Here is a 26,607-nt window from a genome sequence, read left to right as displayed (position 1 = left end):
TGATGATGCCTTTTTAACGATCCACAGAATAGGGTTGCCAATTCTGGCTGGGTATATTCCAGGGGCTGCCATCAAATGACATCTTCGACTACCCCTCCCCCCAGACTCCTGCCATTGCTCATCCAACATGTTAATCGTCGCGGGGCCCCACCTTCCCACGGCTTTTTGGTGTGTCCCAGTTCTGACTTTTGAAAATCTGGCCAACCCTAAAATAAATGCAAGCTGGTGCTGATGTTGTACTGATGGGCATTCAGTTGTTTTGAATATAATTTATTCATAGTCATAGAGTTTTACAGCACGGAAAGAGACCATTTGGCCCATCGTGTCTGTGCCAGTCATCAAGCCCCTATCTACTCTAATCACATTTTCCAGCACTTGGCCTGTAGCCTTGTATGCTATGGCGTTTCAAGTGTTCATCTAAATATTCCTTAAATGTTGTCAGGTTCCCGCCTCTACCACCCTTTCAGGCAGTGAATTCCAGATACCCCCACCCTCTGGATGAAAAAAATCTTTCCTCAAATTCCCTCTAAACCTCCTGCCCCTTACCTTAAATACATGCTCCCTGGTTATTGACCCCTCCACTAAGGGGAAAAGTTTCTTCCTCTCTACCCTATCTATGCCCCTCATTATTTTGTGCACCTCGATCAGGTCCCCCCTCAGCCTTCTCTGTTTTAAGGAAAACAACCCCAGCCTATCTAGTCTCTCTTCGTAGCTGAAACGCTCCAGCCCAGGCAGCATTTTGGTGAATCTCCTTTGCACCCTCTCTAGTGCAATCACATCCTCCCTATCGTGTAGTGACCAGAACTGCACACAGTACTCCAGATGTGGCCTAGCTAATGTTTATACAGCTCCAACATAACCTCCCTACTCTTGTATTCAATGCCTCGACTAATAAAGGCAAGTATCCCATATGCCTTCTTAACCACCCTCATGTCCTGCTGCCTTCAGGGATCTATGGACAGGTACATCAAGGTCCCTCTGATCCTCTATACTTCCTAGGGTCCTACCATTCATTACGTATTCCTTTGCTGTATTAGTCCTCCCAAAATGCATCATCTCACAATTTTTAGGACTAAATTCCATTTGCCACTGCTCTGCCCATCTTACCAGCCCATCTATATTGTCCTGTAGTCTAAGGCTTTCCTCCTCGCTATTTAACACAGCACCAATTTTCATGTCATCTGCGAACTTACTGATCATACCTCTTACATTCATTTCTAGATCATTAATGTACACTATAAACAGCGAGGGACTCAGCACCGAACCCTGCTGTATGCCACTGGACACAGGCTTCCAATCACAAAAACAACATTCGACTATCATCCTCTGCCTCCTGCCACTCAGCCAATTTTGCATCCAATTTGCCAAATTGCCTTGGACCCCATGGGTTCTTATCTTCTTGACCAGTCTCCCATGAGAGACCTTGTCAAAAGCCTTACTGAAGTCCATATAGACTACATCAACTACACTACCCTCATCTACACACCTAGTCACCTCCTTGAAAAATTCAATCATGTTAGACATGATCTCCCCTGACAAAGCCATGTTGACTATCCTTGATTAATCCCTGCCTCTCCAAGTGGAGATTAATCCTGTCCCTCAGAATTTTTTCCAGAACTTTCCCTACCACTGATGTTAGACTCATTGGTCTATAGTTCCGTGGTTTATCCCTACCTCCCTTCCTAAATAATGGTGCCACATTAGCTGTCCTCCAGCCCTCTGGCACCTCTCCTGTGGCCAGAACTGATTGTAAAGTTAATGTCAGGGCCCCTGCAATCTCCTCCGTTTGCCTCCCACAACAGCCTGGGATACGTCTCATCTGGGCCTGGGATTTATCCACTTTTAAGCCCACTAAAACCGCTAATACCTCCTCCCTCTCAATGCTAATTTGTTGAAGTATATCACAGTCCCCCTCCCTGATTTCTATACCTACATAGGCCTTCCCTATAATGAACGTAAATGCAAAGTGCTCATTTAAAACCTCACCTACGTCTTCTGTCTCCTCACACAGATTGCCACTTTGGTCCCTAATGGGCCCTACTCTTTCCCTGGTTATCCTCTTGCCCCTAATATACTTATAAAACGCCTTTGGATTTTCCTTTATTTTACCCACCAGTGTTTTTCCATGCCCCCTCTTTGCTCTCCTAGTTTCTTTTTTAAGTAACCCCCTGCATTTTCTATACTCCTCTAGGGCTTCTGCTGTTTTGAGCCCTTGGTATCTACCATAAGCTTCCCTTTTTTTTCCTTATCCAATCCTGTACATTCCTCGACATTCAGGGTTCTCTGGACTTGTTGGTCCCACCCTTCACCTTTACGGGAACATGTTGGCCCTGCACTCTCACTATTTCCTTTTTGAATGACTCCCACTGCTCTGATGCAGATTTTCCTACAAGCAGCTGCTCCCAGTCCACTTTGGCCAGATCCTGTCTTATCATATTGAAATCAGCCTACCCCAATTCAGGACCTTTATTTCCAGTCCATCGTCGTCCTTTTCCATAACTACCTTAAATTACTGAATTATGGTCACTATCACCGAAATGCTCCCCCACTGACACTTCTACCACTTGCCTGGCTTCGTTCCCTAAAATTAGGTCCAGCACTGCCTTGTAGGACTTTCTACGTGCTGACTTAAAAAGCTCTCCTGGATACATTTTAAGAATTCTGCCCCCTCTAAGCCTTTCACACTTTGTCTATCCCAGTTAATATTGGAGAAGTTGAAATCCCCATTTCGTAGCCTATTATTTTTACACTTCTCTGAGATTTGCCGACATATCTACGCTTCTATATCTCCCTGACTGTTTGCAAGCCTATAGTACACTCCCAGCAATGTGATTGCCCCCATTTTGTTTTTAAGTTCTACCCATATGGCCTCATTTGAGGAACCTTCTAAGATATCATCCCTCCTTATTGCAGTAATTGACTCCTTGATCAAAATTGCGACCGCACCTCCTCTTTTCCCCCACCCCCCATCCTGTCTCGCCTGAAGATTCTATACCCTGGAATATTGAGCTGCCAGTCCTGTCCCTCCCTCAACCATGTCTCCGTGATAGCAATGATATCATATCCCCATGTGCTAATCAACACCCTCAACTCATCTGCCTTACTTGCAAGACTCCTTGCATTAAAGTAAATGCCATCCAGCCTTGTAATACTCCCTTGTGCCTTAACTTGACTATATATGCTCTGCCTTCCAGATTGACTTGGTTTTACTTGTATACTTGTCTGTATCATGCCCTACTATGCCTCCACTCTGTATCCCACCTCCCTGCCAAATTAGTTTAAACCCTCACCAACAGCACTAGCAAACCCCCCTCTGCCCCACAAGGATGTTCATCCCGTTCCAGTTCTGGTGCAACCCGTCCAACTTGTACAAGTCCCACCTTCCCCAGAAAGAGACCCAGTGATCCAGGAATCTAATGCCCTCCCCCCTGCACCAACTCTTCAGCTACACATTCACCTGCTCTATCCGCCTATTCCTATACTTACTAGCACGTGGCACAGGGAGTAATCCAGAGATTACAATCTTTGAGGTCCAGTTTTTCAATCTGCTACCTAGCTCCCTAAATTCTTGTTGCAGGATCTCATCCCTCTTTCTACCTATGTCATTGGTACCAATGTAAACCACGATTTCTGACCGTTCGCCCACCCCTTCAGAATGCCCTGCAGCCGTTCAGGGAGACGAAACACCATCCTGGAGTCATGTCTGCGGCCGCAGAAACGCCTGTCTTTACCCCTCACTATTGAGTCTCTTTCCACTATTGCCCCTCCTCTCTTTCTCCTCCCCGCTTGTGCAGCTGGGCTTTGGATGCGCTCCCCAGAGCAACCGTCACTCTCACTGTTTTCCAACACAGAAAAACTGTTCTTGAGTGAGATACGCTCTGGGGCTTTCCTGACTACCTGCCTCCCTTCTTCTGACTGGTGGTCACCCATTCCTTCTCTGACTGCACTTCCTTAAGCTGCAGGGTAACCGTGTCTAAAAACGTGCTATCCAAGTAACTCTCAGCCTCACGGATGCACTCCTGTGCCTCCAGCCGACACTCAATCTGGGCATTGACCCTCCGGCTTTTATTGAGAAGCTCCGCTGGCGCCATTCACCGCCAGTCTCGATCCGCTCCGCACCCACTGCTGCTCCAACTGCAACAGAAACTGTAGGGCATGTGTAACATAAAGTATATATCATAAAATACACAAATGCATTATAAATAATGCATCAACACCAGTATGGACCTTGTCCACCCACGGTGGTTGACAGGGCCCTCAACCGTGTCCGGCCCATCTCCCGTGCAGCCGCCCTCACACCTTCCTCTCCCTCCCAGAACCATGATAGGGTCCCCCTTAGTCCTCACTTATCACCCCACCAGCCTCTGCATTCAAAGGATCATCCTAAGCCATTTCCGCCAACTCCAGCATGATGCCACCACCAAACACATCTTCCGTTCACCCCACCCTGGTGGCATTCCGCAGGGATCGTTCCCTCCGGGACACCCTGGTCCACTCCTCCATCACACCCTACACCTCAACCCCCTCCCACGGCACCTTCCCATGAAACCGCAGAAGGTGCAACACCTGCCACTTTACTTCCCCTCTCCTCACCGTTCAAGGGCCCAAACACTCCTTTCAAGTGAAGCAGCATTTCACTTGCACTTCCCTCAATTTAGTCTATTGCATTCGCTGCTCCCAATGCGGTTTTCTCTACATTGGAGAGACCGAATGCAGTCTGGGTGACCGCTTTGCGGAACCCCTTCGGTCTGTCCACAAGCATGACCCAGACCTCCCTGTCGCTTGCCATTTCAACACTCCACCCTGCTCTCATGCCCACATGTCCGTCTTTGGCCTGCTGCAATGTTCCAGTGAAGCTCAACACAAACTGGAGGAACAGCACCTCAACTTCCGACTAGGCACTTTACAGCCTTCCAGACTGAATATTGAGTTCAACAACTTTAGGTCATGAACTCTCTCCTCCATCCCCACCCCCTTTCCAGTCCCCCTTTTTTCCAATAATTTATATAGATTTTTCTTTTCCCACATATTTCCATTATTTTTAAATGTATTTCCATCCATGGTTTTATCTCTACCTTTTAGCCTATTTCGATCCCTTCCCCCCACCCCACCCCCACTAGGGCTACCTGTACCTTGCTCGTCCTGCTTTCTACCCTTAATGTCCCCATTAGCACATTTCTTAGCTAATGTCACCACCGTCAAAACCTCTTTGTCCTTTTGTCTGTGACATCTTTTGGTTATCTCCACCTATCACTGGCCCTCTATCCAGCTCTACTTGTCCCACCCCCCCATTAAACCAGCTTATATTTCACCTCTTTTCTATTTTTACTTAGTTCTGTTGAAGAGTCATACGGACTCGAAACGTTAACTGTGTTCCTCTCCGCAGATGCTGTCAGACCTGCTGAGTTTTTCCAGGTATTTTTATTTTTATTTCTGTTTTTGTTCTGGAACCTTGTGCAGGGTGGGGGCTGTTTCTATGATGTCGATTCCATAAATTAAGTGTGTAGGGTTAAATGTACATGACATGGTTCCAACAGGAGCAGCTGCAGCGTGGCCCTCCCGGCCGATAGGGCGGCGCTGTGGGCGGCGGTCGCCGGTCGGCGCCGCTCCTGCCTCTTCGCTGTCGTTGTTCCTCAAGATGGTGGCGCCCTGAGCTTCGCGGATGCGGCTGCTGCTCTTCGCGGAATCGCCTTTAACAGGGTGGGCAAAATGAGCAACTTTTTAAACAAAAATACTTTCCAAATCACAAAAAATAAAACTTTAAAGGGGGGGAAATCTTCAACTGCGGGGCAAAAAAAAAATCCAAATTTATAAATGTTGGGAGGGAGGGGCGAAAAACAAAGTATCAATTCTGCAGAGAATGGTAACAACTTCCTGTATCTGGGAGACAAGGGGATCGTCAGAAAAATTTACCCCCTTTGCAATGATTTATTTGCAGATGGAACTGTGTTTGCAAATTGATTGCAACTTTTAGCTCTTAGCCAATTTAACCCGGCTGTTGCATTCCCTCGTTGCTGCTGTTCTTTATGTCTCCAAAACAACTCCTTATTTGAGTATGACACATGAGTACAACATGTTGAACTATTCGGGTGATTTTTTTTCTTTTTAAGTTGCTGCTTTTATTATTATTTTAGGGTTTGCTTTTAAGACTACTTTTATTTGGACAGGTTACAGAAAAGGGAAAGTGTATTCCCCCCCCCCACGTTCTGAGAAACCGTCTGAGGCAGGGTCACCACCAACACGGGGGGCAAAATAAGGGACACTTTGTGGGTGGGGTAGGGCGAGTGGGGTGGGGTCTATGTGGGAGATTAGAGATCGCACAGCATCAATGAGGAGGCCCAAATGAGTTGCTCAGTTAAAAGATGCCCATGATAACATACCGCATGTAAGATTCTTTACCTAGTCTGCTTCCTGGACCCCTTAGATGCTCCCATGTTGCTCACCACTATACGCATACACACCTCTGCCCAACTTCCCAACTTGGACAGGCATATTCAGAAATCCCTCTCCCTAAGCTCTCTTCCCCCCCAACCCCCCAGCAGCCAAGGACTACCTCCCACCCCATGGGCCTGCCCAAATCCCCCCCTCCTTGGGTACGAAAGTGCTACAACTGCTGGATCCCTTCCCCCTTCTGAGTCCAGCCTGAGTGTTGCCAATGCTGGCCCAGAACCCACTCTCCTGCCACCTGATCCCCCTCTGGACCTCCCAACCACAACCACCCACCAGAGTGCCAGCCAATGCCCCTGCTCCCTCAGGGCAGAGTGTAGGTGCTGCACTTCTCCTGCAGAGACACAAAAGATGCCTGGCCAGTGGTAAGATGACCAGTCTCCTCAGCCGTTGCCCAGAGGAATCTGGGGCAAATGATGTGCCGGGAAGCTTGGGACATGGAATGGGAAACCAAATTTCAGGACAATCCTGGAATATCCAGAACGATTGGTCATCCTGGCCTGAGGGTGTCACTGATTGTGCAATTGTAATATTTTCACTCTTTCATGGGATGTGGGCATTACTAGCAGCATTTATTGCCCACGAGAAGGTGGTGCTGAGCTGCCTTCTTGAACCGCTGCAGTCCATGTGGTGTAGGTACATCCACAGTGCTGTTAGGGAGGGAGTTCCAGGATTTTGACCCAGCGACAGTGAAGGAATGGCAATATAGTTCAAAGTCAGGATTGTGAGTAGCTTGGAGGGGAATTGCAGGTGGTGGTGTTCCCATGCATCTGCTGCCCTTGTCCTTCTAGGTGGTAGAGGGTGCAGGTTTGGAAAGTGCTGTCCAAGGAACCTTGAGGAGTTGCAGTGTGCCTTGTAGATGGTAGACACTGCTGCTACTGTGCATCAGTGGTGGAGTAAATGTTTAAGGTGAAGGTTGGAGTCCTAATGTTTATTCCTCAACCAACATCACTAAAACAGATAATCTGGTCATTAATCCATTGCTCTTTGTGGGATCTTGCTGTGCACGAATTGGGTATTGCATTTCCAACATTACAACACTTCAAACGCACTCCCTTGGTTGTTTGCACCTTAGGGATGTCCTGAGGTTGGAAAAGGTGCTATCTAAATGCAAGATTTTTTTTCTATCCATCAGTTTGAGATGGGTTCTAAATGTTAGGCTGGCCCTTCCCTCACATCCTCCCTCACTCTCCCGGGAGCTCAGAGGTACAGACAGCTCTGGAGGGCTGGACCATCAGCTGTTGTAGCTTTGTGGGGTCATGTGGGGGGGGCATTGGTGGGGGGAAGCCTTGGGCAGGTGTGGGAGGTGAATCCATCCTGGGCATTAGTGGGGGGAGAAGGGTGGGATAACTGTCAATAACTCCCAGGAAAGTGGGCGATCGTGAGTAGCTTTTGGGGAGAAGAAAAGTGTGAAAAACTGTCAGGTGGGGAGGAATTATAAAAGGCATTTTCTCTAGTAGAAATCCTATTTATTATTCCAAACTCCTTCACCTGACCATTGAACAGGTACTGCTGGACTGTGAACATCAGAAGGGACACAGGTTTACAAAGGATGACAAATCTAGAGAGGCCAGAGTTTAGAAACTTCACTCTCCCTCCCTGCACCATTGCTGGGTTTGGCAAAAACTCCCAACAGTGGCAGTAAAAGCCTATAAACATCAATATATCCAATATATCGTCCTGACCCTCATCTCAAGTGTCATGGGGAGCAGGTCTTCATTCAACGTTTTGAATCTTTGGAATCCTCTACTTCAGAGGGCTGTGGATGCATAGTCATGATGCAAGTAACATTCATGCCACAGAAGTGCCAGGCAATGACCATCTCCAACAAGGGAGAATCTAACCATCGTCCCTTGACATTCAATGGCATTACCATCGCTGAATCCCCCCACTATCAACATATTAGGGGTTACCATTGGCCAGAAACTGAACTGGACTAGCCATATAAATACTGTGGCTACAAGAGCAGGTCAGGGGCTGGGAATTCTGTGGAGAGTAACTCACCTCCTGACTCCCCAAAGCCTGTCCACCATCTACAAGGCACAAGTCAGGAGTGTGATGGAATACTCTCCACTTGCCTGGATGAGTGCACTCCCACAACACTGAAGAAGTTGGACACTGTCCAGGACAAAGCAGCTGCTTGACTGGCACCCCATCCACCACCTTCAACATCCACTCCCTCCACCAGTCTCACACAGTGGCAGCAGTGTGTACCATCTACAAGATGCATTGCAGAAATTCGCCAAGGCTCCTTAGACAGCACCTTCCAAACCCGCAACCTCTACCATCCAGAAGGACAAGGGCAGCAGACACATGGGAACATCACCACCTGCAAGTTCCCCTCCAAGTCACCCACCATTCTGACTTGGAAATATATAGCTGTTCCTTCACTGTCACTGGGTCAAAATCTTGGAACTTCCTCTCGAATAGCACTGTGGGTGTACCTACACCACATGGACTGCAGTGGTTCAAGAAGGTGGCTCACCACCACCTTCTCAAGGGCAATTAGGGATGGTTAATAAATGCTGGCCCAGCCAGCGAAACCCACATCCCATAAACAAATAAAAATAAAGTCTTTGAGGATACTAAAGACTGAGATTGATAAATTCTTGGACTCCAGGGTAATTGAAGGACATGGGATAGGATGGGAAAATGGAGTTGAGATCAAAGATCTGCTGTGATCTTATTGAATGGCAGAACAAGCTCAAGGAGACGTGTGGCCTAACCCTGCTCCAGTTTCTTATTTTCTTATGTACAAACAGCTTTTTTTGGCTCTTAAAACAAAACAATGGGGTCCTAATGTTGTTCAGTACAATAACTTCAATATGGGGCTGGATAAATATCCTTTTGGTAAGGGGTTGCAGGTTTCTGGGATGGGATTAGACTGAGGTAATAAACTATTCCACGAGACACCACGCTTCTATTGCAGCTGGGCAGAGGAATATTGTCCGTGGAGGAAAAGGCTTCAGAATGGCGAACTGGGAATGTTTGTTTGACGTTCTGAAACTGTGATTGATTCCCACTGGGGACCAAGCAATGTTTATACAGAACATTTCCCCAGAAGATTAAATGGGTGAGTAGATTACATGATAGGAGAGAGTGTACGTGGGCTGTGAAAGGATTGGGTTTGATCAGCTGAAGAGCATGTTTTTAGGCCCAAGTGTCTGTATGTGAGTTCTAGGAAAGCGTAGATGAGGTTGGATCTGATATCTCGCCTTCACCAGCATTGATTGAATCAACATCACTGCCAACAGCTGGCCAGATGGAAGTTGAGGAGCGCTCGTCAGCGACAGCGAGCGAGCTGATCATCACCAGCGAGATGGCAGAAGCGGCAAGGCGTCTCGAAGCCTATCACCTCATACCAGAATCAGCCACGGCACAAAGTGAAGAAGGCCACAGAGTTGCCGCCTTGTTGGATATGCAGCCAGAGACCCACCATCTGCCGCAGGACAGCCAGGCTGCACCGGATGGGCTGGTGACGGTGGGCAACCCAGCCCCTGAGCTGGTGACTGCTCATGGCGACTGCCCCCTCGTGCCAGATGTTCCAGACGAGGCCGTGGCTTCTGGAAGTGGCCAGGTTAATGGGGCTGCTGTCGCCACTCAAAGCACAGAACAGGCAAAAGGTAAAAGCACACATAAGGCTGTATTAGAGGATCAGTCCAGAATCCCAAGATAAATGTAACTTTTCCAAAGAGACGACCTAGGCACGATGGGATGAATGGCCTCCTTCTGTCCTGTAGGGTCCTCTGAAGAATGTTTCGGTGCTGGCCCCGTTTAATTTGGGGCCTGCATGTGAAAAAGATGCACTTTGCCTTATTTTGTGATCTCGTAGAAACCTACAGCAGAGAAGGAGGCCATTCGGCCCATCAAGCCTGTGCCAGCTCGTTCAAAGCGCTGTCCAATTATTGTTACTCCAGCTGCTCTTTTCCCATAGCCCTGTGGATTTTCCTTTTCAAGTATTTATCTGCCTCCACCACCCTTTCAGGTAGTGCATTCCAACCCATAACTCGCTGTGTAAAAAAATTCTCCTCAGCTCCCCCGACCTGGTTCTTTTGCCAGTTACCTTAAATCCTTGACACCTCTGGTTACCACTGCTCTTGCCAATAGAAATAGTTTCTCCTTATCTACTCTGTCAAAACCCCTCATATTTTTGAACACCTCGATTAAATCTCTCCATAACTCTCTTAGTTCTAAGGGGAGCAATCCTAGCTTCCCACATAACTGAAGTCCCTGGTATGATTCCTGCAAATATCAGTGGGTAGAACTCTTACCTCTAAGTCTGAAGGTTGTGAGTTCAAGTCCCACTCCAGATACGTGAGGACAAAGTCCAAGCTGGCACTCCAGGGAGGGAGTGCTGCACTGTCAGAGATGCTGTGTCTTGGATGAAACGTTAAAACGAGGCCCCTTTTGCCTCTTGCATGAATGTGAAAGATCCCGTGGTGCTATTTTGAGGGAGAGCAGGGGAGATCTCCCCAATGTTCCAGACAATATTTAAAACCTTGACCAACATCACCAAGAACAAAACATGAACTGGTCATTATCAGACTACTGTTTGTGGGAGCTGGCTGTGCACAAATTGGCTATTGTATTTCCTACATTACGACAACAGTCTACACTTCAAAAGTACTTAATTGGCTGTAAAGTGTTTTGGGAGGACGTGAGGTTGTGAAAAGTGCTAGATTATTGCAAGTCTTTCTTTTCTTTTGCATTTCCTCTGTGCTCTCTTCTAGCCTGAGGGAGCATACTCCGGGAAGTGTAGATGCATTGCCACATAGCCTTCTCACTGGTATTTAGGAAGAATTTTGGAGCCTCTTCTCCAATGCAGGGCTGCAACTGGTACTGCAGAGATCCTTTATGATGGGGGAGACAGCAATGCTCAGTGGCTGCACAGACCCCCCCAGTGGGTGACAGTTTGTGATTCAGAGCTAGAGTTGCGCTTGGACGGACTATCTGAATGTACTGATGGGGAATATCTTCCACTCAGTCCTCACAGAGCACTCAGACCTTCTGGAAACGGCGCAGGTGCTGAGCGAGATTGCGACGCCTCCCCTGATGGAGAGCCATGAGGTAGAAACCGAGGAGCAGGCCAACCCCTTCGCTGAGAGGACCGAGCGGCACGTCTTGGTTTTGTCAACGGTGCCCCAGGACAGCCTGGAGCTCCAGGTGCCCCAGGAGGTGATACTAGAGCTACCCAACGGCATCAAGATGTATGGAAAGGACCTCGCAGCGATCACCGAACTCCTACACCCAACCCAGGTACTGTGGACATCAGGGGACGGCGGGAGGGTTGTGACTTGTCCAAGTAAAATGCTGCCTGTTCGGCAAGACCTACCCGATGTTGATGCAGTGGGACAGCAACTTGCTCTCATACTTGCTCTTTTATGCTAAAAAACATCCCAATTTACAATTTACAGAGGCACAGTCAGACAAGCCAGTAGAGTCTTTGATGGGGACAGTGTAGGGTGAGCTTTACTCTGTATCTAACCGCTTGCTGTACCTGCCCTGGGAGTGTTTGATGGGGACAGTGTAGAGGGAGCTTTACTCTGTATCTAACCGCTTGCTGTACCTGCCCTGGGAGTGTTTGATGGGGACAGTGTAGAGGGAAATTTGCTTTGTTTCTAATCTGTGCTTTGCTTCAATTGGGAAGTTCTGCATAAGCTCTGGCAGTCACATTCCTCACTTCCCTGAGCACATGAGACAAATGTCAATTTCCAATCACAAGTGTTAATTTATGTTGGGCCTGTGACCTTTTACCTCCCAGGTGCTGCTCCAAACGGGTCCTCGGAAGTTCACCTTGGCTACGGCTGACGCTGTGTTTTCGGCTGGGTCTTTGGTCTTCACCATATCCCAGGAAACAGCCCAAGAGGAGCCGTCAGCAAAGCAAGAAGGTAACTGTCCCGTGTCACCATCGCTGCCATTACCTAGCTCAGTGTACAGCTTCCTAAACTAATATTTCTGAAATGTGTTTCTTTACACAGATCCAGGAGCGGAAACGGAAGGGAAATTGTACAAGTGCTACCTCTGCAGTTTGACCTTTAATCGTCGTGGCAACTATGTCCGACATAAGAAAATTCACATGGTTAACACCGAGGTTGGTGGTGTGGAATTTTTTTTAAAATCGTTCATCCCCCTCCATCACCAGGAACACCTGCTTCCTGTCCCATAACATTACCATCTCCGCCCAGTTTCTGCTTATCTGCTGCTGAAATGGCCCAGCAAACCACTCCATTACATTCACCTTCTCCACCACCACCTTCTCAAGGACAATTAGGAATGGACAGTAAACATTCGGCCTTGCCAACGACACACAGCTGGTGAATGAATCAAGGAAAAGTAACTGGGCCCCACAGACCAGCAAAGTCCCAGCTGTACTCCTGAATTGTGCTCAGTTATCTGATTGCAAACAGGACAGTGATAAAGGTGTACAATTGGTCTCTGTCGGTTAGCAAGAGAGAAATCATCCAAGGTCCCGTAAAAGATCCCATGGCACTAGTTTGAAGAAGAGAACGTAAGTTCCGTGTAATGTGCTGCATTACTTCCCGAGGTCCGGAAAGGTGTAAGGTCTTTCTAATTTTGGGCAGGTAAAGACTGGTGAGTCAACTTTAAGTGAATATTTTTTTCTGAATAAGGAAAGAAAATTTACGAGGGATGAAAATTCTGCAATTCTCCTGGATACCAGGGAGAGGACCTGAGCGGCTGGGACTTCCATTTTAATTTATATTTTCACAGGATGTGGGCATTGCTGGCTAAGCCAGCATTTATAGCCCATCCCTAATTGCCCTTGAGAAGGTGGTGGTGAGCTGCCTTCTTGAACCGCTGCACTCCCTGTGGTGTAGGTACATCCACATTGCTGTTAGGAAGTGAGTTCCAGGATTTTGACCCAGTGACAGTGAAGGAACGGCGATATATTTCCAAGTCAGGATGGTGAGTGGCTTGGAGGGGAACTTCCAGGTGGTGGTGTTCCCATCTATCTGCTGCCCTTGTCCTTCTAGATGGTAGAGGTCGTAGTTTTGGAAGGTGCTGTTGGAGGAGTCTTGGTGAACTGCTGTAGCGCATCTTGTAGATGGTACACACTGCTGCCACTGTGTGTCGGTGGTGGAGGGAGTGAATATTTAACGTGGTGGATGGGGTGCTGATCCAGCAGGCTGCTTTGTCCTGGACGGTGTTGAGCTTCTTAAGCATTATTGGAGCTGCACTCATCCAGGCAAATGGAGAATACTCCATCACACTCCTGACTTGTGCCTGACTCATGTCTTTGAAGTTTGACTGTGGTAAGCTGTTTTGAGTCCTTCCTCCCTCATCTGAAGGTATGGCATGTGAAAGAAAGGACATTTATGTAGTGACTTTCACAACCTCAGGATGTACCAAAGTGCTTTACAACCAATGAAGTAGTTATGAAGTGTGGTCACTGTTGTAATGTTTGAAAACGTGGGTAAGCATTGGCTAAGACACTGAGGAAACTCTCTTTCAAATAGTGCCATGAAATCTTTTACGTCAACCTCAGTCAGAGGGCCTCAGTTTAACAACTCATCCGAAAGACTGCACCTCTGACAGTGCAGCACTCCCTCAGTACGGCATTGGAAATATCTGCCTGGATTTTGTGTTCGAGTCTCTGGAGTGGGACTTGATCCCTCGACCGACTGATTCAGGAGTGAGAATGGCTACCAACTCAGCCAGAGCTGGCACGGTACTCGCAAGGGGAGAGTCAGCCAGAGATCCTGCTCCCAGTCACCACGGAGTGACTGCAGGGATGTCCACCAGCTGATGTGGTTCGGTCCTTGAGCAGCTGAAAGTGGGCATTCATCCAGTGTGAGTCTAGACATTGAGGAAAGCATCACCTTAATTAATCCTGTCGTTGCTGCTTATAGTCTGATGGTTTTTGATGAGTCACTGGCAGCGATTGTGGAAATGCAGCCTTGTGTTTTTCTCTTTCCCTTGTGCTGGGGATTGAAGTCAATCGGAGGATCCTCTGTTAAATATCCTGATGCAGCCGCCGCTAACCCTCTTTCCTCTCCTCCCCAACCCCCTCATTCCCCTGTTGCAGGAAGACGCCAGGTACAAGTGCCCACATTGTGACCGCCAGTTCATCCAGCACTGTGACCTGCGGAGACACGCTCACATTCACACAGGAACACAGCCCCACAAGTGTGACGTGTGTGGGAAGGGCTTCCTCAGAGCCAGGTATGGGGACAGTTTGTAGGTACTATTCAGCTGGGAGAGGCCTCGCCCAGCCAACAGTCGCCTCTCCCCCAACACCCATATAATTCACTGGTTTGTGGTTCATGTTTTGTTCTGTAATTTCAGTGATCTGGTGGTTCACAAGAGATTTCACACCAAAGATCGTCCGTTCCAGTGCAGCCAGTGCCAGAAATCCTTCTTCCAGTCCGGTGAGTACATCACAAGGGTTCTCCCAAACCCCTCGATTAGATTCCAGTCTGTAACTCACTTCCGGGTATCTGTTATTCTATATATAAACCACCTGAACCCCTCAATTAGATTCCAGCCTGTAATTCACTCCTGGGTATGTTATTCTATATATGAACGATTCAAACTTCTTACCATCCTCACTTTGGTACAAAACACCATCTCCTGCTCCAAGTCATGTTTCACTAAGACCTCAAAGCCCTTGAGCCCCTCAGTCCTCCCTTTCACCAATGATCCAGATTTTTCAAAACCTTAGCTTTGTGTTGCCTGATAACCACTCCCTGATTGATCTCTATCCCTTTGCCTCTTTTCATTCAGTGCTTTGGGTTTGGTGCTAGCATTACTGGCCCTTTCCTTAGAAGGCGAAGGGTTCGAGCCCCGCTTCAGATGGTCTCGGATTTCTGGTTGTCACCTGGTGGGATCCTCTCGTCCTGTGTGGGTGGCCCCCTACCTCGTTGTATAGGTTGGTGGAGCTCGTAACACTCGGCCTGCTGTATCGGATTAATCCCAGCACCTTCCCAAACTCCCACCCACTGGTACTACAGGTGGTCACAGCCATGGAAGGTGTGTTCACGATATTGCCTATTCATCTGTTAATCAGCCTGTGAATTCTTCCAGTACTTCACACTGTTCTCCATGGGCAGAGCATGAAGATACAGAAATAACAGGAGCTCAGGGCCTTCACCATGACTAATCGGTTTAGAAACAAAAGCTGTTCTGTCTCCTCACACGATACAGATGGTGCATCAGCGTGACCCAGAGCAGAATATAGTTATTTAAATGTAAAGAATGCCTGTAATTTTAAAGAGCCGCGTGCCTTTTTTCAGCCTCGACTTTTAACAATGTGTCACATGTAGGGGTTGTAAACATCAGTGTGACATTAAATAAAATGTTACGACAGAGCTCCTGACACCTGCTAGAAGTTTCAGGCACAAGGACTTCATATGGGGTCGGAATTGGGTGTGATTGTGATTCCCCTGGGGTTGAATAGCCCAATAATGATTGGCGGTACTGGACGGTTCATTTAGTACGCGCCATATGTCAGATTTGAAAGCCCAGTACAGTGGAGGAGCGTTGATCCCTATTCCCTTCAATACAGACTAGGGGAGGAGGTGGAGTAGTGGTATTGTCACTGGACGAGTAATCCAGAGACCCAGGATAATGCTTTGGGACCCGGGTTCAAATCCCACCACGGCAGATGGTGGGATTTGAATTCAGCAAAATATCTGGAATTAAAAGTCTAATGATGACTATGAAACGATTGTCATAAAAACCCATCTGGTTCACTAATGTCCTTTAGGGAAGGAAATCTGCTGTCCTTGCCTGGTCTGGCCTACAAGTGACTCCAGGCCCACAGCCATGGGGTTGACTTTTAAATGCACCAGAAAGAACAACGGCAATGCAACCCAGCCCTGTTGACCTTGCAAAGTCCTTCTTATTAACATCTGGGGGCTGTGCCAAAATTGGGAGAGCTGTTTCACAGACTAGTTAAGCAATAGGTCGACATACTCACGGAATCGTACCTTACAGATCCTGTCCCACAGGCAGGACAGACCCAGCAGAAGTGGCGGCACAGTGGTAAAAGTCGGGAGGGAGTTGCCCTGACAGTCCTCAACTTCGACTCTGGACCCATGAAGTCTCATGGCATCAGGGGCAAGGAAATCTCCTGCTGATTACCACATACCCTCCCGCCCTCAGCTGATGAATCAGTGCTCCTCCATGTTGAACACCACTTGGAGGAAGCACTGAGGGTGGCAAGGACGCAGAATGTACTCTGGATGGGGGACTTCAATGTCCATCAGCAACAGTGGCTCAGTAGCACCACTACACACCAAGCTGGCTGAGTCCTAAAGGGAATAGCTGCTAGACTGAGTCTGCGGCAGGTGGTGAGGGAACCAACACGAGGGAAAAACATACTTGACCTGATCCTCACCAACTTGCCTGCCTCGGATGCATCTGTCCATGACAGTATCGGTAGGAGTGACCACTGCACAGTCCTTGTAGAGACGAAGTCCCACCTTCACATTGAGGATACCCTCTATCGTGTTGTCTGGCACTACCACCGTACTAAATGGGATAGATTTCGAACAGATCTAGCAACTCAAGACTGGGCATCCATAAGGCGCTGTGGGCCATCAACAGCAGTAGAATCGTACTCAACCACAATTTGTAACCTCATAGCCCAGCATATTCCCTACTCTACCATTACCACTAAGCCAGGGGATCAACTCTAGTTCAATGAAGAGTGCAGGAGGGCATGCCAGGAGCAGCGCCAGACATACATAAAAATTAGGTAACAACCTGGTGAAGCTACAACACAGGACTATTTGCGTGCCAAACAACACAAGCAGCAAGTGATAGACAGAGCTAAGCGATCCCACAACCAGACCTAAGCTCTGCAGTCCTGCCACATCCAGTCATAAATGGTAGTGGACAATTAAACAACTCACTGGGGGAAGAGGCTCCACAAATATTCCCATCCTCAATGATGGGGGAGCCCAGCACATTAGTGCAAAGGATAAAGCTGAAGCATTTGCAACAATATTCAGTCAGAAGTGCTGAGGGTATGATCCATCTCAGCCTCCTCTGGAGGTCATGAGCATCATAGATGCCAATCTTCAGCCAATTCGATTCACTCCAGTTGCTATCAAGAAATGGCTGAAGGCACTGGATACTGCAAAGGCTATGAGCCTTGACAATATTCCGGAAATAGTACCGAAGATTGTGCTCCAGAACTTGCCCTGCCTCTAGCCAAGCTGTACTGTTACAGTTACTACACTGGCATCTATCCAGCTATTTGGAAAATTGCCCAGATATGTCCTGTACACAAAAAGCAGGACAAATCCAACCCAGCCAATTACCGCGCCAGCAGTCTACTCTCAATCATCAGTAAAGTGATGGAAGGGGTCATCAACAGTGCTATCATGCGGCATTTGTTTAGCAATGACCTCACTGATGCTCACACCAGAGTCACTCAGCTCCTGACCTCATCACAGCCTTAGTTCAAACATGGACAAAAGAACTGAACGCCAGAGGTAAGGTGAGAGTGACAGCCCTTGACATCAAGGCAGCCCTAGCAAAACGAGTTAATGGGAATCAGGGGGGGAAACTCTCCGCTGGTTGTAGTCATACTTAGCACAAAGGAAGATGGTTGTGGTTGTTGGAGGTCAATCATCTCAGTTCCAGGACATCACTGCTGGACATTCTCAGGGTAGTGTCCTAGGCCCAACCATCTTCAGCTGCATCATCAATGACCTTCCTTCCATCATAAGGTCAGAAGCAGAATGTTCGCTGATGATTGCACAATGTTCACCATTTGTGACTCCTCAGATACTGAAGCAGTCCAGGTCCAAATGCAGCAAGATAATATCCAAGAGCATGCTGATAAGTGGCAAGTAAGATTTGTGCCACACAAGTGCCAGGCAATGACCATCTCCAACAAGAGAGAATCAACCATCACCCCTTGAGATTCAATGGCATTACCATCACTGAATCCCCCACTATCAACATCCTGGGGGTTACCATTGACCAGAAACTGGACTAGCCAAATAAATATTGTGGCTACAAGAGCAAGTCAGAGGCTAGGAATGCCATGGAGAGTAACTCACCTCCTGACTCCCCAAAGCCTGCCCACCATCTACAAGGCACAAATCAGGAGTGTGATGGAATACTCTCCGCTTGCCTGGATTAGTACAGCTCCAACAACACTCAAAAAATTGACACCATCCAGGACAAAGCAGCCCACTGGTTTGGCACCCCATTCACAAACATTCACTCTTTCTGCCACCGACACACCGTAGCAACAGTGTGTACCATCTACAAGATGCACTGCAGGAATTCGCCAAGGTTCCTTAGACAACAACTTCCAAACCCACAACCACTACCATCTAGAAGGACAAGGGCAGCAGACAAATGGAAACACCACCACCTGGAAGTTGCCCTCCAAGCCATTTACCATCCTGACTTGGAAATATATCGCTGTTCCTTCACAGTCGCTGAATCAAAATCCTGGAACTCCCTCCCTGACAGCACTGTGGGTGTACCTACACCGGATTGACTGCAGAGGTTCTAGAAGGCACCTCACCACCACCTTCTCTAGGGCAATTAGGGATGGGTAATAAATGTTGGCTTAGCCAGCGACACCCACTTTCCATGAATGAATAAAAAAATGACTAATCAAGGGCAAGGTGAGTTTTTGCAGGGAAAATTGATGAGGAGATTTATATTGCCTCCTGGCAACTGGCTATTGAAGGAAGGGTTGGTGTTGGAGGTCATTGGGGATGGTCTACGAGCTGACCATACCTTTGCACAAGTCAGACAGATCATCGATAGAGGCACTTGTGTTTCTATATAACGCTTCTCGCAACTTCATAATGGGAATTGTGTGGGTCTCGGTCCCTTTTCCCTGTTGCAGTGTGATTTATGTGGTGGTTAATTGAAGTGCGGGGAGTAGGGAGTCTTGGAGCCAACATCACTCCACCACTGATAAAGATTAACTGTTCATTCATCTCGTCTCTATCTGTGACAATTTGCTGTGCAGAGAAAAGTGCCACTACATAACGGCAATAACTAAATATTAAAATAATTCCACACATATGAACCGTTTTCAGATGCTTCTAAGCTAGAAGGGGCTTCCATTTTACTAGTGCCTTTCATAGCCATAGGAAGACCAAACTATTCCATGGCCAATTATGTACTTTTAAACTGTCATCATGTAAGAAATGTTACAGCCAATGTTCAGATGAATCTGTTTTGCCCACTTTTTCGGGCAGTGCATTCCAGATCTTAACAGCCACCTGTGCGGAAAAACGTTCTCTTCAGGGTTGGAACCCTCCTTGTGTGGGTAATTTACGTTTTATATGGTTGTGTCCTGTGGGAGTGGTGAATGTATGTGTCTGGTGAGGGGCCATCTAGAAAGTGGCAAGTGGTGGAAAGTTGAGGATCTACATTATCTCTTATCCTTACCATTCCGAACATTCCTTCCTTTGCACATGGACTACGTGCTAATCTGACAGTGAATTCTTCACGCAACACTAACAGAATGTTTCAGGATTATGCTCACGAGCTCACATCCCTGCTTCCTCTTCCCATCCCTTTTCTCTGCTTCTGACTTTCTCCCCTCCTCTCTGGCGGCATTGTCTTCTCCAGTGGCGTTGACCACTCTCTTCTGGGGTACTGTGCAGAGAGCACTGAGCACACACTGCCAGGATAGTTCCAGGGGTGCCAACTGCATTCTGCTGTGACACAATGCCATTGATACTGATTGTACCCTTTTTTGGATACAGTGAAAAGGACACTGGCCTCATTCGACTGAGGACTTGCTGGCCTTTTCTGGAACACAGAGCCACAAGCTCAGGCCACATACTTCTGGCTATGGTGAGTTGGCTAAAGGCTGTATAGTTGGCATTCATTACCTTGGGTTAGGTAGAAGAAACGGAATCGACCATGGCTCTAGCTCTGTATCACCAATCCTTGCCCATTGAAGGAAAATGTGCGTGAGCGCATGTACTTGTGTGCATGACCATGTGTGTGCATACAGTTGTGTGCACACCATGAGTGTTTGTGCACATCTGCGTGACAGTGAAGATATCACCAGCGAGCCCATTCTGTTCTCATCCAAACAGCCGCCCAACACTCTCCGCCTAGTTCACACATGAAGAATAAGCCACTTGGGTAAGGAATATCAGATGGTTGCTATTGCTTACAGATGGATCCCCAACAGGCTGCAGGTGGGGAGGTGGGGGTTGTGCTGGTGGGGGAAGAGACAGAGTTGAGGAGGAGTTAAAACTAAATGAGCAGTCAGTGCAGAATCTTTTCTAAGGTGTGTTATATTCCGCAGGGGACCTGCGCCGTCACGTGAGAAACATCCACATGACCAATGCCCGAATGCTGAGCTGTGGTCACTGCAGGAAGAAATACACAAAGGAGGCGACACTCCTGCATCACATCCAGACCATACATCAGGACGTGCTGCTACAGACCCTTGAGGAACAGGGGCAACACAGCAGGTATATAATAGAAATACAAGAGAAATAAAGCCCACCTATCCCAGCTTTTTCCACCCAACTTAATGTCCAGCTCGCCCAGGTCCGAGTCTGTGTTCGCTTTGCAGAACATAGAACAGTGGATTTGATCCACAGAGTGTTAATGCATTGGGAATGGAATGCTTTTCCTCATTAGCATCAAGCGTTCTGCCATCAGATACAACAGAGGGAGACGTAGAGTAAAGCTCCTTCTAATCAGCCCCATCAATATGCCTCAAACTCAGCAGCACAACAACATCCCTATTGCACCAGCACTGTATTTTCCAACACTGGCCATCCCATGACCTCTTGAGAGACTTTCTAATTTAATGTTAGTCAGCACTGACTCGAACTCGTTCCTGCTAGGACGCTATGCAAATATATTTTGCACAGGATCCTTACAACCAGCAAGACGATAGACTTGTGTCCTTGTAAGTCTGGCCTGGGTTTGAACTCAGCTCCCAGATGCAAACTAGGTCTGTGTCTGGCCCACTGGCATTTGCTGCTCAACTGTTACATTAGTGCTGCTCATTATTGTTCTGCTGCCCCTTTGTCATCTGTTTGTGCAACTAATTTATGTACAACAAGCTCCTATAATGGTCTGTGATAATCACCAGATAGTCTGTTTTCAGTGATGTTGAGGGATACCGGGGATAACATCGCTGTTCCTCAAAATTATGCCATGGGATCTTTTCCGGCCACCTAAGAGGGCCAGGCAGCGCCTCAGTCGAATGTCTCAACTGAAAGATGGCACTTCCAACAGTGCAGCACTCCCTCAGTACAGCATTGGGAGCATCAGCTTGGATTTTGTGCTCAAGTCTCTGGAACAGGATTTGAACCCATGATCTTCTGCCTCTGAGGCAAGAATGCTAGCAATGAACTATGGCTCACATCCTTAAAAAGTAGAAAAGGGAAAACCTGTTTTTTTTTTATTTTGGCCAATGTTTATGTAAAGTTAGCTGTGTGAGAAGAGTTTCCAGCTGATACAGTTTATGTGTCTGTCTTTTTCTTTTGATTGCAGTGAGGCTGGAAGTATGGCTGAGGATGAAAGTCCCCTACACACTTATGGGTCAGAGGACATGGAGGCGGGTTCTGTAAGTTCAGGTACAGAAAATGATTATGGGATGTTGCTGACATTGAGAGTTGGCTGGATAGATGGATGTATTGCTTGGGGGGTTGGGGAGGTAGGATGGTGCCCTATATGGTCAAAGATGATTCCTGGCTTTAATTTGTTGAATGATCTCAGGAAGAAATGCTAAATTTGGCCTGGTCTGGGGAGTGCAAAGAAGGTTCAAACTGACATTGATAATTTTCTTTCCCTCTCCCTTTCTGAATACACTGAGTGGCTGTAAGAATGCTGGCATATTTTCCATTCCTTTGACCCAGGGGAGTCCAAAATACTGTCCCATCTTGCATCACTCAGTCTTAATGCACTATAACTTCTGGTCCTTGATCAAGTGACCAGCCATGAGCAAAGATGCTATCCAGCAAGAGGTTGCTGAGTGAAAGTGAATTTACCCCCCTCCCTGCCGTGCCTCGCTTGTTCAAGAGAACTCAGGGCAATTATAGTGCCCCTAACTCCTGGCTCAGCATAGACAAAGGATTGGGCACTGTGACCCTTCCTGCTCGGAAAAGGGAAAAAAAAAACTTTCCCAAAGCTCTTTGCAGCCAAAGAAGATTTTTTTAATTGTTCGTGGGATGTGGGCGTCATTTGCTAGGCCAGCATTTATTGCCCTTGAAAAGGTGGTGAAGAATCACCTTCTTGAACTGCTGCAGTCCATGTGGTGTAGGTACACCCACAGTTCTGGTAGGGAGGGAGTTCCAGGATTTTGACTCAGTGATGGTGAAGGAACAATGATATAGTTCCAAGTCAGGATGGTGTGTTGGAAGCTGCATTCATCTATGCAACTATTCCATCGCATTCCTAACTTGTTCTTTGTAAGATGGTGGACAGGCTTTGGGGAGTCAGACAGTGAGTGACTTGCTGCAGAATTCTGAGTCTCTGAATTGCACATTTGAAGTATAGTAACTGTTGCTATGAAGGGATAGTAACAGTGTGGATCAGGAACAGATCGTTGGAGAGAAAAATCAGCTTTTCTTCAACGAGCGAGTAATATGGCTGTGCAGGCTGGTGCAGCATCTAATGCTATTTAACACCTCTTGTTCCACAGCATTACCAGTCAAAGCAGAAAGGACTGAAGAAATTGCATTGGCAGAGGTAACCACCACAGAGAGCGGCACAGAGACACATCCTTCCTTGCCAGGTCAGCTCCTGGAACCCATAGTCACAGACAGCACAAGGGAACAAACCCGGGCTTTCCTTGGCTGCAGCGGGACAGTGTCCAGCCTTGTGCTGATAAACATGGAACTCACAGGAACCACTGAGGAAAAAGCATGACCCCCGGGTAGGGGGAGTGGTGTAAATTATCCAGCAGTGAAGTGACCCATCCGACTGGACATCTTGTTGTTGGCTGATTTGTGCGAGACAGTGCATCTGCCCGTGTACGCATGAGCAAACACCACCACAGTCAACATGTATTTTAACGTCAATCCAAAAATAATTTGATGTTCAAGTCAGCAGCCACTGTAAAGGATATAAAAAAAAGTTTTATGTTTTGACAAAGCAAAGCCTGTCCCTACAGTACAGTAATTCTGCCATTAGGCACACAAGAGGTGCCAGTTTGCTCGATTCAACTGCGCCGAACCAACTCATCAGGCAGCTTCTTCTATTCTGTCATGGAGTCTTCCTGACATTTGTTTTATATTTAATTTAAACTTCACAGCCTTTGATTCTATTTCCCTCACTTTGAATTAGTAGTTTGGATTGACTTTATCTATACTATGATGCTTTACACACTTGAGTCAGATCTCTCCTTCGGCATTCAGGTTATCGACAAAAAGGTTTTTTTGAATTCATTTAATCTTCCACTCCCCATTTGACATTTGTGGAGAATGAGCTTGTGCTCATCGTGACCCCAGGACAATCCTTCGCAATCAATTACTTTTGATTTGGTTACTGTCGTCATGTAGCAGCCAATTTGGACCCAGTAAACTCTCTCTCAAACAGCAGTGAGATAATACAAGTAAAATACTGCTGATGCTGGAGAGCCAAAGTGCTTGAAAAGCTCCGCAGATCTGGCAGCAACTGTGAAGAGAATAACAGAGTTAACTGAGTCCAATATGACTCTTCTTGAGAACAGCTCTGAAGGGGAGTCATATTGGACTTGAAACATTAACTCTGTTACTCATTCCACAGATGTTACCAGCTCTGCTGAGTTTTTCCAGCACACTGTTTTTATTAAATGACCAGAGGGTGGTGTTTGAGGGACAAATAATGACCAGGACAGAGGGGAGAACTCCCCTGCTTCTCATCAAAATAGTACCATGAAATCTTTTATATCCAATGAGGAGGGGGTGGAGTTGGGGCCTTGGTCTAATGTCTCATCAGAAAGACTGCACCGTGGACAGCATTTGCGTGCCGCAAGTCTGGATTATATACTTAAGTCTCTGGAGGGTGACCTGAACTCAGCCTTCTGATTCAGAGAGGAGAGTGGATAATTACTGAACCACAGATGACACTTCGATTTGAAATAAAGGCTTACCTGTTAATATTAGATGAGTACAGAGAGGCAGATTACTCTGGTGCATTTACCTGCCATTGTGAACAAGTAGAATATCTGAGTCCTCCATCCACTGCTGAACAAAAAGGATAACCACACTTTTGTGGTCTGTGAAATTTTATTAAATATTGGAGGAGAATATTTCACAATCTAAAGCTGCCAGCACTGTTCTGCAGAAAGTACTAAAATAAAATCCCTGCCTCTACAAACCCAGAGAACGCTGTACTGTGAGCAGGGAGACGTTGTACAAAGACATTACAGGTTAGAGCATTTTGATTAGGCAGCTTTCAGTTTTATTTATTTGACAGGATACTGGCACGATAAACCCAGTGGTAGCTGACAAAATTCACGTAATACTAGGTCTGCTGGTGTACCACTCCTCCAGAGACTTAGTATTTCTCCATTTATACATCACTGTAGACGTAGACAGGGCTTTGTTGCAGCATGTCCAAGTTATTTCATTCTTTATATAAAATGGCATCTCTTCAACATTGCGCCGGCTCCCAAGTTGAGACATAGTAATGTTAGACTGGAAGCAAGTTAACTCTTGGGGCGGCCTCAGTAATCCATTACCTGAGAGACACGTTTGATGGAAGGAATCCTTCCTCTAATCGTAGCAGGATCTTTTACATATACCCGAGCAGGCGGATGGGGTCTTGTTCTAACATCATAGCCAAAAGATGACGTTGTCAGCATTGAAGTTTCTTCAAACATTATGTGAACAGGTCCCAAATTAAACGAACAAAGACATGGTCTGCTGCCGAGCTAATAGTTCAAGAAGTGTTGACCGTGCTTCAGCCATTTTGCATTCGTTGCAGGAATGCTGAATCCCAGTGTAGCATTCCTACCAAGACCACTAAAAACAGCAGACTGAACTTCAAACCCTGATGAAAGGTCATCTGAAAGATCAACCCGTTTCTCTGTCCACGCGTGTTTCTAGCATTTTGTCTTTATTTCAAATCTTCATGGGTCCATCCTTGACAACAAATGGTCTCCCCACCTTTTTCTATTTTAGATCTCGTGCATAAAATGTCAACCAGATTTCCTCTCAATGACAAATGTAGCAGGCTGATAGATCACAACCTTAGGCCTCTGTCCTAGCAACAACACCTGTATTATACCTTCAACATGGCTATCAAACATTATCCAGCTGTAGAAAAGGAGGCCTGAAGGTACATAAGTTTCAGAATTTCCTCATTGTTTTAAATGAAAACACTTGCAGAAGTACTAAGTGTCAGGGTACATAAACAATGAGGCCATTACCTCTCCCTCATTTAAGGTTATGGGTTATGTCATCCCGTTCCTCCTGTGTTCAAGAGCAGAGTACTGATTTATTTTGTAATTAGTATTTGCTTCATTTTTTTTCTCCCTTGGATCTAATTCCCCTAAAGGTATCACTACTTTAACTATGAGCAAGTGCAAATATTCCTTTATGCTGTGACCACTGATAACCTAATTCACTTGGAGGTAGATTCTCTTACCCCTCTTCAAAGGACATATTGGGACCAGACATGAAACAGGCAGAATATGTTGACTTGGTAATGCTTTCAGCTGACATATACACATTTGCCAGCAGGAGTCACTGTGTAGCAAAAGGCCAAGAGCTTAACTGATACTCTTCTAGGTACCAACACCTACCAAACTGCAAACATTTCTTCTTTTAACAATACAAAACATACCTTCTGCAAACTCAGCTGATCTCTTACTGTATTACTCAGGACTACACTGTGTATAAGCATTTTAAAAAAATCAAAACTCTTGTAGCCATTTTATAAATGTACACATTATAAAGAACTTGTACATATCTATCGTTACTTTGATCAGGAAGAAAAAAAATAAAGAATTTATATTCTCAAAATAATCCAGTTTTGAGAAGGTAAATATACACACAAGTCATCTAATATTTACACACATCACAATCAGACTCACAGGAGACCTAAATGCAGGAGTCTACATTGCATAGAGTAAACAGCACAAGGCAGCCACTGGGAGATACTGTGCTAGCCTTAAAACAGAGGCAGGACGCAGAGCTGAGAAAAGAATCAGATGCTATTTTAATAAACTTGTTGCTATTATTTTTCTTGGTGGGGTGA

The 26,607-nt window shown here is 46.7% G+C and overlaps 1 protein-coding gene across 1 annotated transcript; it reads left to right on the top strand.

Moving 5' to 3' along the window:
- Positions 1-5,644: 5,644 nt before the first annotated feature.
- Positions 5,645-26,375, top strand: LOC144694532 (uncharacterized). Its single transcript, XM_078565087.1, has 10 exons — positions 5,645-5,700; positions 9,629-10,070; positions 11,432-11,703; positions 12,209-12,335; positions 12,426-12,538; positions 14,492-14,628; positions 14,752-14,834; positions 20,711-20,879; positions 21,916-21,998; positions 23,066-26,375. Exons 2-10 carry the CDS (start codon positions 9,710-9,712, stop codon positions 23,290-23,292), a joined length of 1,572 nt encoding a protein of 523 aa, XP_078421213.1. The 5' UTR covers positions 5,645-5,700; positions 9,629-9,709; the 3' UTR covers positions 23,293-26,375.
- The last annotated feature ends 232 nt before the right edge of the window (positions 26,376-26,607 follow it).

This window comes from Cetorhinus maximus, chromosome 20, assembly GCF_964194155.1.
Source record: "Cetorhinus maximus chromosome 20, sCetMax3.hap1.1, whole genome shotgun sequence".
In the NCBI taxonomy this organism is placed as follows: domain Eukaryota; kingdom Metazoa; phylum Chordata; class Chondrichthyes; order Lamniformes; family Cetorhinidae; genus Cetorhinus; species Cetorhinus maximus.
This window is presented reverse-complemented; position numbering and strand designations above follow the sequence as displayed.

Bases quoted from the DNA above. Each gene is read 5' to 3' on its own strand.
- LOC144694532 (XM_078565087.1), top strand. From the start codon at position 9,710: ATGGAAGTTGAGGAGCGCTCGTCAGCGACAGCGAGCGAGCTGATCATC. The intron at 12,336-12,425 runs GTAACTGTCCCG...TTCTTTACACAG, and splicing joins GCCGTCAGCAAAGCAAGAAG to ATCCAGGAGCGGAAACGGAA. The intron at 12,539-14,491 runs GTTGGTGGTGTG...CCCCTGTTGCAG, and splicing joins TTCACATGGTTAACACCGAG to GAAGACGCCAGGTACAAGTG.